This window comes from Alligator sinensis, unplaced genomic scaffold (genome assembly GCF_000455745.1).
Source record: "Alligator sinensis unplaced genomic scaffold, ASM45574v1 scaffold840_1, whole genome shotgun sequence".
NCBI classification, from domain to species: domain Eukaryota; kingdom Metazoa; phylum Chordata; order Crocodylia; family Alligatoridae; genus Alligator; species Alligator sinensis.
In genome coordinates this window covers 127,288-140,044 of record NW_005842643.1, presented here as the reverse complement: position 1 = coordinate 140,044, position 12,757 = coordinate 127,288, and the positions used below count along the sequence as shown (strand labels likewise).

General features: G+C 40.9%; 1 protein-coding gene across 1 annotated transcript in view; it reads left to right on the top strand.

Moving 5' to 3' along the window:
- Positions 1 to 12,757, top strand: part of UMODL1 (uromodulin like 1) — a 96,618-nt gene that overhangs the window by 34,109 nt on the left and 49,752 nt on the right. The window contains exons 5-10 of the mRNA XM_025215422.1: positions 1,818 to 2,010; positions 3,216 to 3,356; positions 4,010 to 4,123; positions 5,902 to 6,156; positions 7,263 to 7,375; positions 11,665 to 11,884. Of these exons, the coding sequence (XP_025071207.1) occupies positions 1,818 to 2,010; positions 3,216 to 3,356; positions 4,010 to 4,123; positions 5,902 to 6,156; positions 7,263 to 7,375; positions 11,665 to 11,884 (1,036 nt within the window). The remainder of the gene's footprint in view (positions 1 to 1,817; positions 2,011 to 3,215; positions 3,357 to 4,009; positions 4,124 to 5,901; positions 6,157 to 7,262; positions 7,376 to 11,664; positions 11,885 to 12,757) is intronic.

Sequence of the window (12,757 nt, the reverse complement as noted above, 5' to 3'; positions counted from 1 at the left end):
CAGGGATGGGGGGACTGTGGGGGTGGGCAGGGCCAGCAGGTGCCCCACCCATAGTCCCCTTCCCCTCCTCCAGCCCCCGCAACCCCTTACTTACTGGCACTGGAGCCCTGCTGCTGAAGCACGCTACCTGGCAGGCAGCAGGCTTCAGCACCAGGGTGAGGGCCAACCACAGAGTCGCTCTGGCAGCCAGAGTGGTTTTGTGGAGGACCCAGCCTCCAGTTGCCTCAGGGCATGGTCTCCTGCCCCACTTTTTTAACTCTGTTTTTTTTTAGACCTCTGGATGTCCAGGGGTCTAATTTCGTCCACGTACTGCAAACTTGCAGCATGGGGAACGTTTTTTTGTTCCCACACGCGCCTCTTGACCCATCTCAAAGGGGTTTGAGACAGGGCAAGAGGCACGTGCACGCTCATCTGAACGCACCCAGGGAGTCTAGATAGGCATCAAGGTTTTGAGAAGTGTATTTGGATAAAATCAAAGTTTTTTTTCTCCCCTGCCCCAAGATTTACCTATCTGTAATTATTAGAGAAGGTTTAACGGCAAAATCCAAATAAAATGGGCTTTCCCACTTTGCCCACCATATCCAACACAATTTATTTTAACTACCAGTTTGTGTGTGCTTTTATTTCCCCTCATCACTAATGTCTCCTGCACATTGTAGCTGAGTAACGTGTGTGTATATGTATAGATGTGTATATATAATTGGGTTTTCCTATGAACCTAGACTCTCCTGCATTATAGCCTAATAAGATTAAAGGCTGCCAATCCTAATCTTCTTCTTAAGAGTAGGTTAACCAGTAGAGGACAGTAATAGGGGAGTATATATTAAATAACTTAGCTACAACAAGCCATGTCAAACAGAAACTATTTTTTCACTACATTGCATACCAGTACCTCATCTCTGTGATGATCAGCCAAGTTGTAATGTCTTATGGACACCAACCTAGCTTGCAGAGCACCTATAGTACATGCATTATAGATAACAATTACACCCTAAGAACAGGGTAAAGGAAAATTAATATTGCGAAGTCAAGTGCTCAAAAGTTAAGAAATGGCAAGATTTAGATTCCTGTGTAACTGTTTTTCATGAGATGTGTTTTCCCTGTTCTTATCTCTCTTACAGAATCTAATCCCCCTCTTCTTGCCCAGCCAAAGTCAGCCATCTCTGTCTACCTCTTGACTCTCAACTCCAGTTCCTTTGCCCAGCCAGTCCCAGTGTCTTCTTCTGACTGTCAGTGCAAGTTACCTTGCACAATTAGTCATAGACTTGTGTTGTCAATATCTAGTTAAAGTTTCTGATGCTCAGCCCCAGAATGACACAACTGAGACTTCCAGTTACAGGAAGAGTCCTAGTGAGCCCATACAAAAGATCACTTACTTTGTGGGGACAGTGTGTGCACAGACTGGGAAGCTGTTAGAAGCTGGAGCTAGATATGGAATTTTCAGAGATTTAGCTTAAATTGAATGTAAGTGATTTCTACCATGTTTGTGCAAATTCAAATTATTAAAAGGCTTTTACTTTAGTCAAACTGGGGTAGATTTTTGCAGGAACAACAGCTAACACATTCCTGACACAGGCCACCTCCTTGCCAAATTCCAGGTCCCTATTCCAATGCATCCTCCTAAAAAGGTCTCAAGAATTTTCTTCACATCCAGTTTCTTTTTCTCTGAAATATGACAATCTGGAATGTTGCTTATTGCCTAAATTTTTTAAGTCTGAAACAGTTCTTGCTCTTCTTAGTTTAGTATTAATTATTAGGATGTTACTCAGTTATACTGCTAAAGAAACCAAAAACTTGTTCATCTCTTTTTTTAACAGATGACTGGTGCACTACAGCCCTTTCATTCCTCAGTGTACCACATTCAGACTGCTCACACAGAAACATACTCTGGAACAGTAATATCTCATATTCTCATTGGATTATATCAACCAGCTTCACTAATAACAATTTCTTCTTTGCTGAAAGCCATTATGAAGCGTGTGTATGAAGTTATCGATGTAGATGTACAAGGTGATTGTTTAGTATGACAATGTCCTTTGGGGACCTTTTTCAGTGATGTTATTCTTGTGTCCCATTGATTTTCATGGGAACTATATGGTGGAAAATTTTAAATAGGCGTGTGTAAAACACCCACTTGAGAGCAAAATAAGTTTATAATTAGTAGTATTTTGGATATCAGTATTTTGGTGGGGAATGTTCTTGGTTGCTCAAGGAACAATACAATTTCATAATAATGTAGCACATCTTTATGTTTATTTTAAATATAAAGACATATTGTCCTGAATTAGGGACAAAATAGTAAATATATTATAGTTTATTATTCTTAATATTTAGAGCACGTTTTTGGATCCTGTCATTTTTAAATATGATTGATCTAACAAATATGGCTATTTAAGTGTTGAAACATTTAAGCTCCAAAATATTCATGGCTAGACACTGCTTTCATAAAAAAAAGAATAATGCTTGCTTATCTGTGAAGACTCAGTCCATCTACTACAGAGCTCAATGCAAGGATCTTCAACAGTTTTAGTAGGTGTAAAACTATGCCCTGGATTTGTAAGAAAGGGCTACACTAATTGTCAAGTTTGTGAAAACAATCTTGAGGTCATACAAATAGAATAGATCTGGAAGCGGTAGAATTGGATCAGAACTGGTGCTAGGGAAGTACTAAGAATGAAGTAGATGTGTGTTGCAGTCACACTCCTTCATGGCCAAACCATGAGGTCTGGGAGTGGTAACAAGAAAGTGCATTTTCCTTTCCTCCATGAAGTTCTTGTGAGTGCCAAAAACTTCATGGAGAACACAGCTGTGCAATGGAATCTCTGGGTGCAGAGGCAAGAGAGAGGCAGGAAAGAGATTCAGTTGGAACTGGCATTCCTCTATTCCTCAATTCTTTTGCTTCCTCTATAATGGGCACTGAATTAGACACAAGCCATGAACACTATCCAAAGTCAAACATCCTTGTATAATTTATATAGAAAATTGCTTCATTGGGGAATTAGCCTTGAGAATGAAAAACAACACTTTCAAAGTAGGGGTTTTTTCAATTTCTCGTAGCCCAGCTTTTCATCTCAGTTACTCCTACGCAAAGGTAGGGTTACTTCAGGTTCACCTTTGCGTAGTTGGGTTCATACTCTGGATTTACGTGTCATGAATCTAAATACTGCTTTTAGGATACCTGTAAATTCCATCCTAAATTGAATTCCTCTCCTTAGATGTAAATGAATGTTCCTATGCTGAACTCAATGCATGTCCCCGAAAAGAGCTTTGTATAAACATGGAAGGTTTTTACAATTGTACATGTGAGCCTGAACATATGGACACAAACTCTAGCCATCTGAGTGGAGGATGTAAAGGTAAGAAAAGTGGGTTTGATTTTCTTTTTTTTCCTCCCAGAAGTGGTGAGCACCCATGTGGGGGATATTCTAACACACCATCAGAAGCCATTTGCAAGCCATGATTTTTTGCAGCACAGTTTTTCTCTGCTTTCTCTCGAGTTGTCATTGGTGGATTACAGAGGAGCTGGAAGTTTGCTGCTTCACTGCTGATCATTTTACATCCCTGTCCTCATCTCACATTTCCAAGCTATCCCTTGTGCTTTCCTATTGCCAAAAAACTTAGCTGACCCCAGTCCATCTGCCAAAACCTTAGCTTCAACTCCTGCGAACTTCTAAGGTCAAATCACCCACTGTCAACATTTCTTCCTGGAACCAATGCAACAAAACATTTAGGCATCTGCATAGAGCCCACAGATTTCAGTTGAACTGTGTGCATTAAGCAAGTAAATTAGAGTTAGCAGGGCCTTAGCAAACAGCTTTGTTATCCTTTGAGATTTAAGGTAGTTTTAAGGTATCAATGGAAAGAGGGAAAATATTTTATTATGCATATTGTACTAGTTTAGTCTGAAGGCTTATAAGCTTTTGCATGTGTAGATGATTTTTATTTTGGATATCTTTTACTAGATAATTTGTTTTGCTTAATAATTTCCTTTTTTCCTTATACATGATAGAGTCTACTACAAGATCAACTTTGGATCCAGTTAGTACTAGCAATAGTTCTGTGTCTCTAGATAATTCAACAATTGTTCTGCCAAAATCTGAGAACTCTACTGATTCAGAATGCTGTAAGTAACATTGGGTTTCATCACTTGTTCCGTTCCCTTCTGTCCTGAAAATGATTGAGTTATGATATCTACAGTGACATCTGATGGAGAACAGTAAGAAAGAGCCGCAAGAGATTAACCATTGTATGCCCTAGTTTAATTCCCTTACTTAAGAAATATCCCATGGATAATCTCTTTCCATTTTTCTTATGGGATAGAAAGGTTGTAAACTTATCTTTTGTCTAAATCACTGAGATGTTCACTGCTTTTGACTCCTGTCTTCATCCTCAACTTTAAACCCTCAACCAGAGGGTTTAAATTAAAGTTATTTTAGAAAAGTAGATATGGCTGTTTGTACATGCCACAGGGATTTACTTCAGTTTAATTCTCCCTAAATTGAAGCGGTGTTTTCAGAAACCTACTGCTTCAATTTAGGGAAAATTAAACTGAAGTAAATCCCCATGGTGTGTACCTGCCTCTCTGGTGGCGGGGAGGGGAGGGTGAACTGCCGGCAGGCTGAGCAGTCCCTGAGCTACAGGGGGGCCAGTGCTTCCCTCTGAGGTGATGGTGTCCCCCAGGTGGCACCCACATGCAGGCACCCAACCCAGGTGGTCCCGGGGGCACCTCAGCCGTGGAGGGAATCACTGGCCACCAGCAGCCATGCAGGGGAGCACCAGGCCCTCGTGCAGCTCAGGTAGGCAGGCAGGCTCTGGGGAGGGAAAAAAAAAGATCAGGCTTGCTGCTTTTTTATTTATGTATTTTCCTTCAGTCGAGCCTGCCTGCACAGGCTGCTGCTGGGCTGCCTGCATGGGCTTCCTGTACAGCCCCTGAGCTGCATGGGGCCCAGTGCTTCCCTCCGTGGCTGTGACCTAGCAAACTAAAACACCTTGGAGGTGTTTTACTTTGCTGCGTTTATCGCTGCGTTTATCCCATTTATTGTGCAATATGCCAACAGTATAAACAGACACACCATTAAGGCGCATTATGCTGCCATCAGTGTAAACAGCCGCACCATTAAAGTGGTGCAAAAGGGCATTTAAGCCGCTTTAAAGGCCAATTTTGTGGTGTGTACAAAGGCCCTATGTCTCCAGTCCTTAGGACTTATCTAGTAGGCAACTATGTCAGGAGATTGGGAATATATCTGTTTTGTTGAAACAGACCTGTTTTTAAGAAATTTTTATTCCTTTATTTTCTGAAGAAGCTCAATCAGCTTTAAAAAGAAGAACAGAAATTATGGTTTCTTGATGCCACATTCTCCAATTCAGTCCTGAGTGTTTCCTAAAGAGAGTGAATCCATATTCTTCTCTCACTTATATCACTGAAATTAGTGGTGTGACTTCAGGTATAAATCAGGACAGCATTTGTCTGATGAATAAACCAATACAAATACAAAACATTTATACATATTTTATATATAATCATTATTCCAAGGGCAGTGAAGGCTTTTCTTGACTGATTCATAATTCTGCATCCTTACTTAATATGAGTAGTACTCTACTTCATGATTAATCCCATCACTATCAGAATAGGTATTTGTATTACTGTGGATCAATCACAAGTGCTAGTGGCAAATGGAAAACAAACAATAACTGTTACATTAGTAATAAATGTATATAACTAATTGCTTTAATTGGGCCACTTAGGGCACAAAGGATGACTCAGTGCAGGGGTGGCAGAATCTGGCTTTGTATATTGCCAAGAGCAATTTTACCTTATTGATCATAAAAGAAGCATTTTGGATGTTTCCTTGGACAAAATGTTCCTTTCTCTTTTGATGAGTCTCCCCAATATTACTATAGATTCTTCTGCAATTAGAAACCACAGAATCTTCAGTGTTACTAGTAGCAGTTTTGAAGTATCCTGGAGTGTGAATTCCACTCTGAATCACACTTTCCAAGTTGAAGTTTTCAAGGACAAAGATATCTTCAAAAGCATGGCCACTACAGAAACGAGAGTGGATGTGTCTGACTTGGAAGCAGGTATAATGTATTTGGTGAAGATAAGCTATGAAACTTGTGGAAAAACCATCATCTCCCATCAAAGTGCTAAAACTAGTAAGTATCCAATTTGAGATATTCCATTTCTTTCTGTACCCATTTTCTATGCTTTAATGATACTCCATTATCCCCTCAAAACTCATTTCCATCTTTTTTTCAAAACACTCTTCTTCCGTTAAGCCAATGCCAGTTCAATACAGATAATCAGATGAGCAGGGCATATTCTGAGTGATGTGGGTCTTTTGTTATGCAGTTGATTAAGCAGTGCATTTGCTTGATGCTGACTCAGACAACTGGAGACATAAATCTAATGTACATTGTGTGGACTTACAGCTTGGCAGCACATTCAGCTGCAATTGATACACAGCACATTTCCCATGAATTTTGAGGGTCACCCTGCTTTTTCCTGTTTATATAGTTAGATTGAGGGATGAACAAGGAAATCTAGTGATATACCCAAGGTTATAAATGAAGGGCTTTTTTCAGAATACCACAAAGAAAGAGACTGTGTAGGTGAAGGCCAGATTTTGATGAGCTTGTGTTTGACAAGTTGGGGCTAATGGACAAGAGCTGTGTAAGGAAGCTTGCAGAGGCTGTGTTGTATTATCAGCAGACACTGAGGTGAGGTGTGACCGGGACAGTATCTCCAGGTTCCATTTTCGTTGCGGGACAGGGCGCAAAAGTAACTGTGGCTATCAGCTGATGCTGCTCTCTACATTGTGGTTGCCCCAGGCATGGAGCTGCCCTCCTATGCCTATGTGTATTTTACAGAGTTTCATACACTTGACTAATGTTACAAGCTCCTTGTTTTAAATTTGTAAGGCTGTTTGATTCCCATGTAAGCAAGATATGATTTCCTTGTCTGAATCTGATCAGAACCTACATTTCCGTTAGCTAACCAACCCGATGTGACGAGGTACAAGTTAATCACTAGCAAGGGCAAGGGAGAACATGCACCCCTGGTGGAACACTGAAGAATTAGCTGGTGTTTGTCAAAGTAGCTCTTTTAACTTTAATGAAGCTATGCTGATTTACATCACTAAGGATTTTCTCTCAATTTGACTTTGGACATAAGCCCAGATCTGAGATGTTAATATGGGTCCATCAAGTTTGATCAAACCATTTTCTCTTCTACACTATCACTATTTTAATGTGTCTTATAGATGCCCAGATATTTGGGATTACAATAAAGATCCTGAACTATAACTTCACTGAACAACTCCACAACACTAGTAGCTTGGAATATCAAGAATTTTCAAGATTGCTGCTTACTGAGGTAACACTAAACTCTGTGTGCGTAATCTTTCTATATAGGATTAATTTTTAGTGTAATGGGGAAGTTTTATGCATGTACAGTAACCATTAGAAATCCTTGCACCATTTTCTCTGACTTTCCTTTAACTGAAACAAAAGTTATTGGACAAAAGAAGGCAAACTTGGGCCCTGACCTTCTTATCACTGAAGCCAGTGAGAGTTTTACTTTTCAGAGGGGTGAATTAAAAACAGGGAGGTGGATGGACGCCTTCCTGGAAGATTTTTATTGTAATTATTAATTTCCAGTAAATTAATCTGAGGATTTTTAATGAATCTTTGAAGTGTTCAAGAGGCATTGTATTAACTGTGTGATCCCTTTTTTAACCAAGTTTTACTTGTTCTCGGAGCTCTTTATCCATCAAGAAGAAGTGACTGGTCAAGATTTTTCTATAACTTCATTCATTAGGTATGGACATACTATATCCTGTAAGCATATATACATGAGACGCTATGTCACTGTAGCGATGAGCTACATCACCGTAGCTCATTGCTATGGCAACATAGTGTCTAAAAATAACCATGCGCTGCTGGGACTGCGCAGTACTGGTGGGTACTGCACAGTCATTTAGTATTTGCTAAAGCAAGTATTAAATGCGCAGTACCAAATACCAGCGGATACTGCACAATACCAGAGGGTATTGCAGTGCAGTCATTTAGTACTTGCTTTAGCTAAACCCCTAGCTAAAGCAAGTACTACATGACTGTGCAGTACCCTCCCCGGTACTGTGCTGTCTCTGTGGTGCATGGTTATTCTTACATACTACGTTGATGTAGCAGTGAGTACTGAAGAAAGTATTAAATGACTGTGCGGTACCTGCCAGTACTAAATGACCATGTAGTACCAAACGCATAGTCAGGGGCACATGTAGACATGTCCAGTCTGTACTGATTCAGCAATCATGATAGAAGAAATAAATCAACTTGTATCATGAAATTTGGAATCAGATGAGAAGTTCTCTAAAGCACGAGGAGTTTCAAATATGGCCTTCTGTTTCTAATCCATTTTATTGAATCAGGCCCAGATTATGAAGTTAAGATCATAACCCAAGCCCAGAATTTCCCCACAGTCAAGGTAATGTAGATCCATTTATGATTATAAGGATAAAAAAGACTGTATATTGTGGGTCACATTTTCAAAAGAAGGCACAACAGGTGTGTCTCCACCCAATTGGACACTTGCTCATGAAAAATGGGTAACTTTCTACTGAAAAATAATATAAAGTTTTCTGTAGCCATCAATGGCATTTGTAGAAAAAGCAAAATGTGTATCAGCACTGAGAAAATGGCGGCAGTGCACTTTTGAACTAACACACATTGAAGGTGTTTTAGGTTAAAAAGTTCACCACTGCTTTTTTCTGTGCACTGACGTGCATTTTACCATTTATACAAATGAATGTGATGCAGTGCTGGGCACATCAGCTTGCATGCTCTTCAAACTTGTTGGATCAAGTCTGCTCTGAGGCACTGGACTCATGTCGCATTGGAGCAAGCAAAGGTATGTGTATAAATGCCCCAATAGACCATGTATGTGGTAGAGGCCATTTTCCATGGGTGTAGCTATTTACTCAAATAAAAACATATTTTCAGTGCAACATCAAGCCACAGGCTATTAGGGCATGGTCACATACAAACATTCAGTTTCTCCAGGGAGAGTTACTGCTCTCCCAGGAGAAACCACAAGTTTCTCCTGGGAGAGTGAGTGTCTGTACCACTTACCCTTCTGTGAACAGCCACAGCACAACATCTCAAGGTACTTTCCTCCTGCCCTTCCCTCCGCCAGGTAGACAGTGTGTCACTCAGGTTGGACTTTGCTACTCCAGCTGAGAAGGGAGCAAAACATACAGTTCCACCTTGTGCTGTACAGCGACATAGGCTGATTCTGAGCAGTCTAGGTCAGCCATTCAGGGCTACCTTGTGCATTGCTGCCATCTGTTGCCAGGTAGACAGCAGAGCACACTGAGGTGTCTGCACAGGCCCCCTGGCTCCATAGCATCAGCACTGCAGCTCTCTGCTCTTCATTGGCTTTGTATTCAAATGTCTGATCAGGCATCTCCGGATAAGTTTTTCTACGTAGAGAACAACTCTAGAGACTTCTCCCTCATCATTTGAGTATGTGTACACAGCCTTTGTCTTCATTGCCTCCTGAATGAGACCTGCCATACCAATGAAAAATAAGCTTTGCCTGTTCACTCCACTCTGTGTGCCCAAGCTTACAAATTTATGGAGTCAATAGCTTGGTGTGACCCCCAGTGTGCACCTCATCACCATGCTCTGGCTTGCTGACTGCTGTAATTCCACCAGCACAATACATAGATCTACTTAGCTGATTGCTAGTAAAGCATAATTTATTGGTGGTGTCAGGTTTATGTCAAGTAACACAAAGAAAATAAATGTATATAAGTCTCCATTTCTTTGATCCATTTTTCTTGTGTCTCTGTCTTGAGATTTCTTTGTAATTGGATTCAACTACAATTAAGTTGGAACAATATGTTTCAAACAATGGTAGCCTGTGAGTGTTCACTTAGAGCTGAAGAGATGAACTTGGGACAAAATCAGCAGATGAGAGAGAGAGAAATGTACCTCATTAGCATTACCCTTTTAATGTATGTGATACTTCTGGGCCAAATTCAGCCCAGGTGCAAGCAAATGCAACTGTAATGAAATTAGGATTGGAATTCTAATTAAAGTGGAATTCTGATCAGTTGAGTCCTGGCTAAATTTAGTCCATAGCTTCAGTTCATTTCAGGTACAGTTTTCAAAATCTTAGTTTTCAAAAGTTTGTCTGAGTCCTATTTTCACCAGTTATTTCGATGTTTAAGTGTCACTGAAACTCCTTAAACTCTGAAGTGCCAGAGTGACATCTGAAAATGGGGGTTAGGGCTTGAACTCAGGGGTGTCAAATAAGCCTGCGGTTTAGATCGGGTCCATGGACCCTGAGGATCTGGCCCATAGGTTTTGAACCAACCTTCTGTGTTGCATGCAGCATACACTGGCTGAGGCCACACGTGCTGCAGGTGGTGCACAGAGCTAGTCTGGTGTGTGCTGCTGGACTGGCCCTGGTGCTGGCGCTGGTCTGGGGCTCACAGGCTGGCTCCATGCACCACAGCCAGGGCACAGGGCTGGTCAGGTGGGGCACTTCATGCAGCATGCTGCATGCAGCTCCAGATCAGGGCTAGTGCACACTGCATGCAACATGCAGGGCTGGTCAGGGGCACATGCTGCATGAGGTACCTGTGCCAAACTGGCTCTCCAGACTGGCTGTGGTACATGGGGCCAGTCTGTGGGTCTAATCTGAGGGGCCAGATGAGTTTGACACTCCCGCTGTAAAGTATAACAAAAGAGAAAAGCTTCTAAGTTGGCTTCATAGCAGAAAGTTGCTCCTGTCCTTGTGTCCTTAGGATGAATGGGGTGGAGTGAATGGAGGGAAGGTATAGAAGACAATTTATGTGATCTATGCCATCTCTGACCTGAGAGCCTGTTTGATGTTGATTTGGATCTCTGGTGTTAGCTATCTTGCATATAGCTTGGGACCAGTGCAGCAGTTGGGGACTGCCAGAGCACTGGATACTTCAGCATGCATGTTTTTCCCAGGATGCCCTGAAGGCAGGACTGGGTGGGGATTAACTGGTAATACTGACTCCATAGCACTAGGCATTTCCATATGCTAGGGGAATCCCCAACTAGGCTACATAAACCAAGTCTGAGGCTAATCTCCTTATTGGGGCTAAGGAGCTAGCTCAAAATCTGAAATACTCAATGATCTGTTTCAGCTATAATGAGCATCTATATTGACTTCACACTTCTTTTAGGTCCTGAGTCTTTTTAACATTTCAGTCATTCTACATTGTTGTGGCAGAGTAAATAGGCCTTAAATTGGGCATAAAGTGCCAGAGAAATGACTTACTGCACAGGAAAATTAGACTTCAGAAACTGCATTAGTGTTTGACAGCAATGATACTTACATTGAGAAGCAGTTACGATTCTGAAACATCATGATATACCAAAGGGATCCATGCTATAGTCTTCACTCACACTTGTATGTCTTTCCCATCTGGTGTGAGTGTTTTAGACTCAAGTGATGTCTTGTTTTTTGCTGTTTATGAACTTGATGATTTTCTGCAAATGGGGTGTTGGTGTATGTGTATATAATGTGTAAAATATTGACAACAGTAACAGTATAATGATGAGTTGTTTTAAACATGTTCTTTCCATTGTGTTCCTGATTAAAGTATTGCTTTTGCCTTTTCTCAGATTGGAAACTCATTTCCACCAAATATTTCCACATTGTACACAACTGGGAAGCTGAAAGTGCAAATTGAATCCCTGAAAGCTGGAAGTATCTTAGTAAGGCTTAGAGTTATCATACAGGATCTTGAATTTTCAACAGATGCATCCAGCTTTGCTCCTGTGCTTTCTTACCTGTATAAAGGTTCAGTATTTTTGGTTGATCAGCAAAGCTCCTCAGTAGGAGGTAGGTCGTCTTTTAAAAATATTCTTAATATTCTGATGATCCATAGTATCCCTTGCATGATTTATAAAAAGTATTTTACAGAGGAAAAAAGCAGTCTTAAGCTTACAGCAATAGTATTGTAAGAAAAATGATGAATTGGACCGCCCTTCACAAGGTTAGTTATAGAGTGGACCTCTGGGAGTACATTGTCCCTGAGCCCACCCGGATTCTAGGTGACATGTGGGGTCATGGGCATCATTTGCTTTCTATATGGCATCTTTGTCTTGAAGTGGGGCTAAGAAGAACTCTGGTTAGGCCAGTTACTTCCTCTCTGCCCCTCCTTTTCATGGGATGCCAGGAATTTGGTGCACATGGATGGATTACTTTGGAATTCTTGAAACCCTAGAATGTGTGTGTTATCTGGGAGACTGTGATTCTAGTCTTTTTTTTTGCATTTGACCCAGGTTTTAAAACATGTAATTCTACATCTTCCTGAGAAATCCAGCCAGAGAAATTCCAGTGAAAGACTCAGGAAATATGCATGGAATTTAAATTGTATTGGACTTCTCTAAGCAATGGGTTTTGCCATTTTTCTCACCAGATGGATACATTTTGATATCAGGTTTCATGGCTGATAGAACCAGAGTTCAAACATCTGCCAAAGACAGCAAACTAGATTATAACTAGATTATTTTTTTACTGTGGAATGCACCCTATAAAAGCTCATTTAATGTTGTTAGGAAAAATGCACTTCAGACTTGTGGAGCATTTTGTCAGGAGGGGAATTAATGAAGAAGCAAACTGTAGATGAAGCATTACTGACTAAACTGCCATCAGATACAGTCTTGCGAATTGATGTGCCAAGGTGCATTACAAACATTACCACGTTCTCTT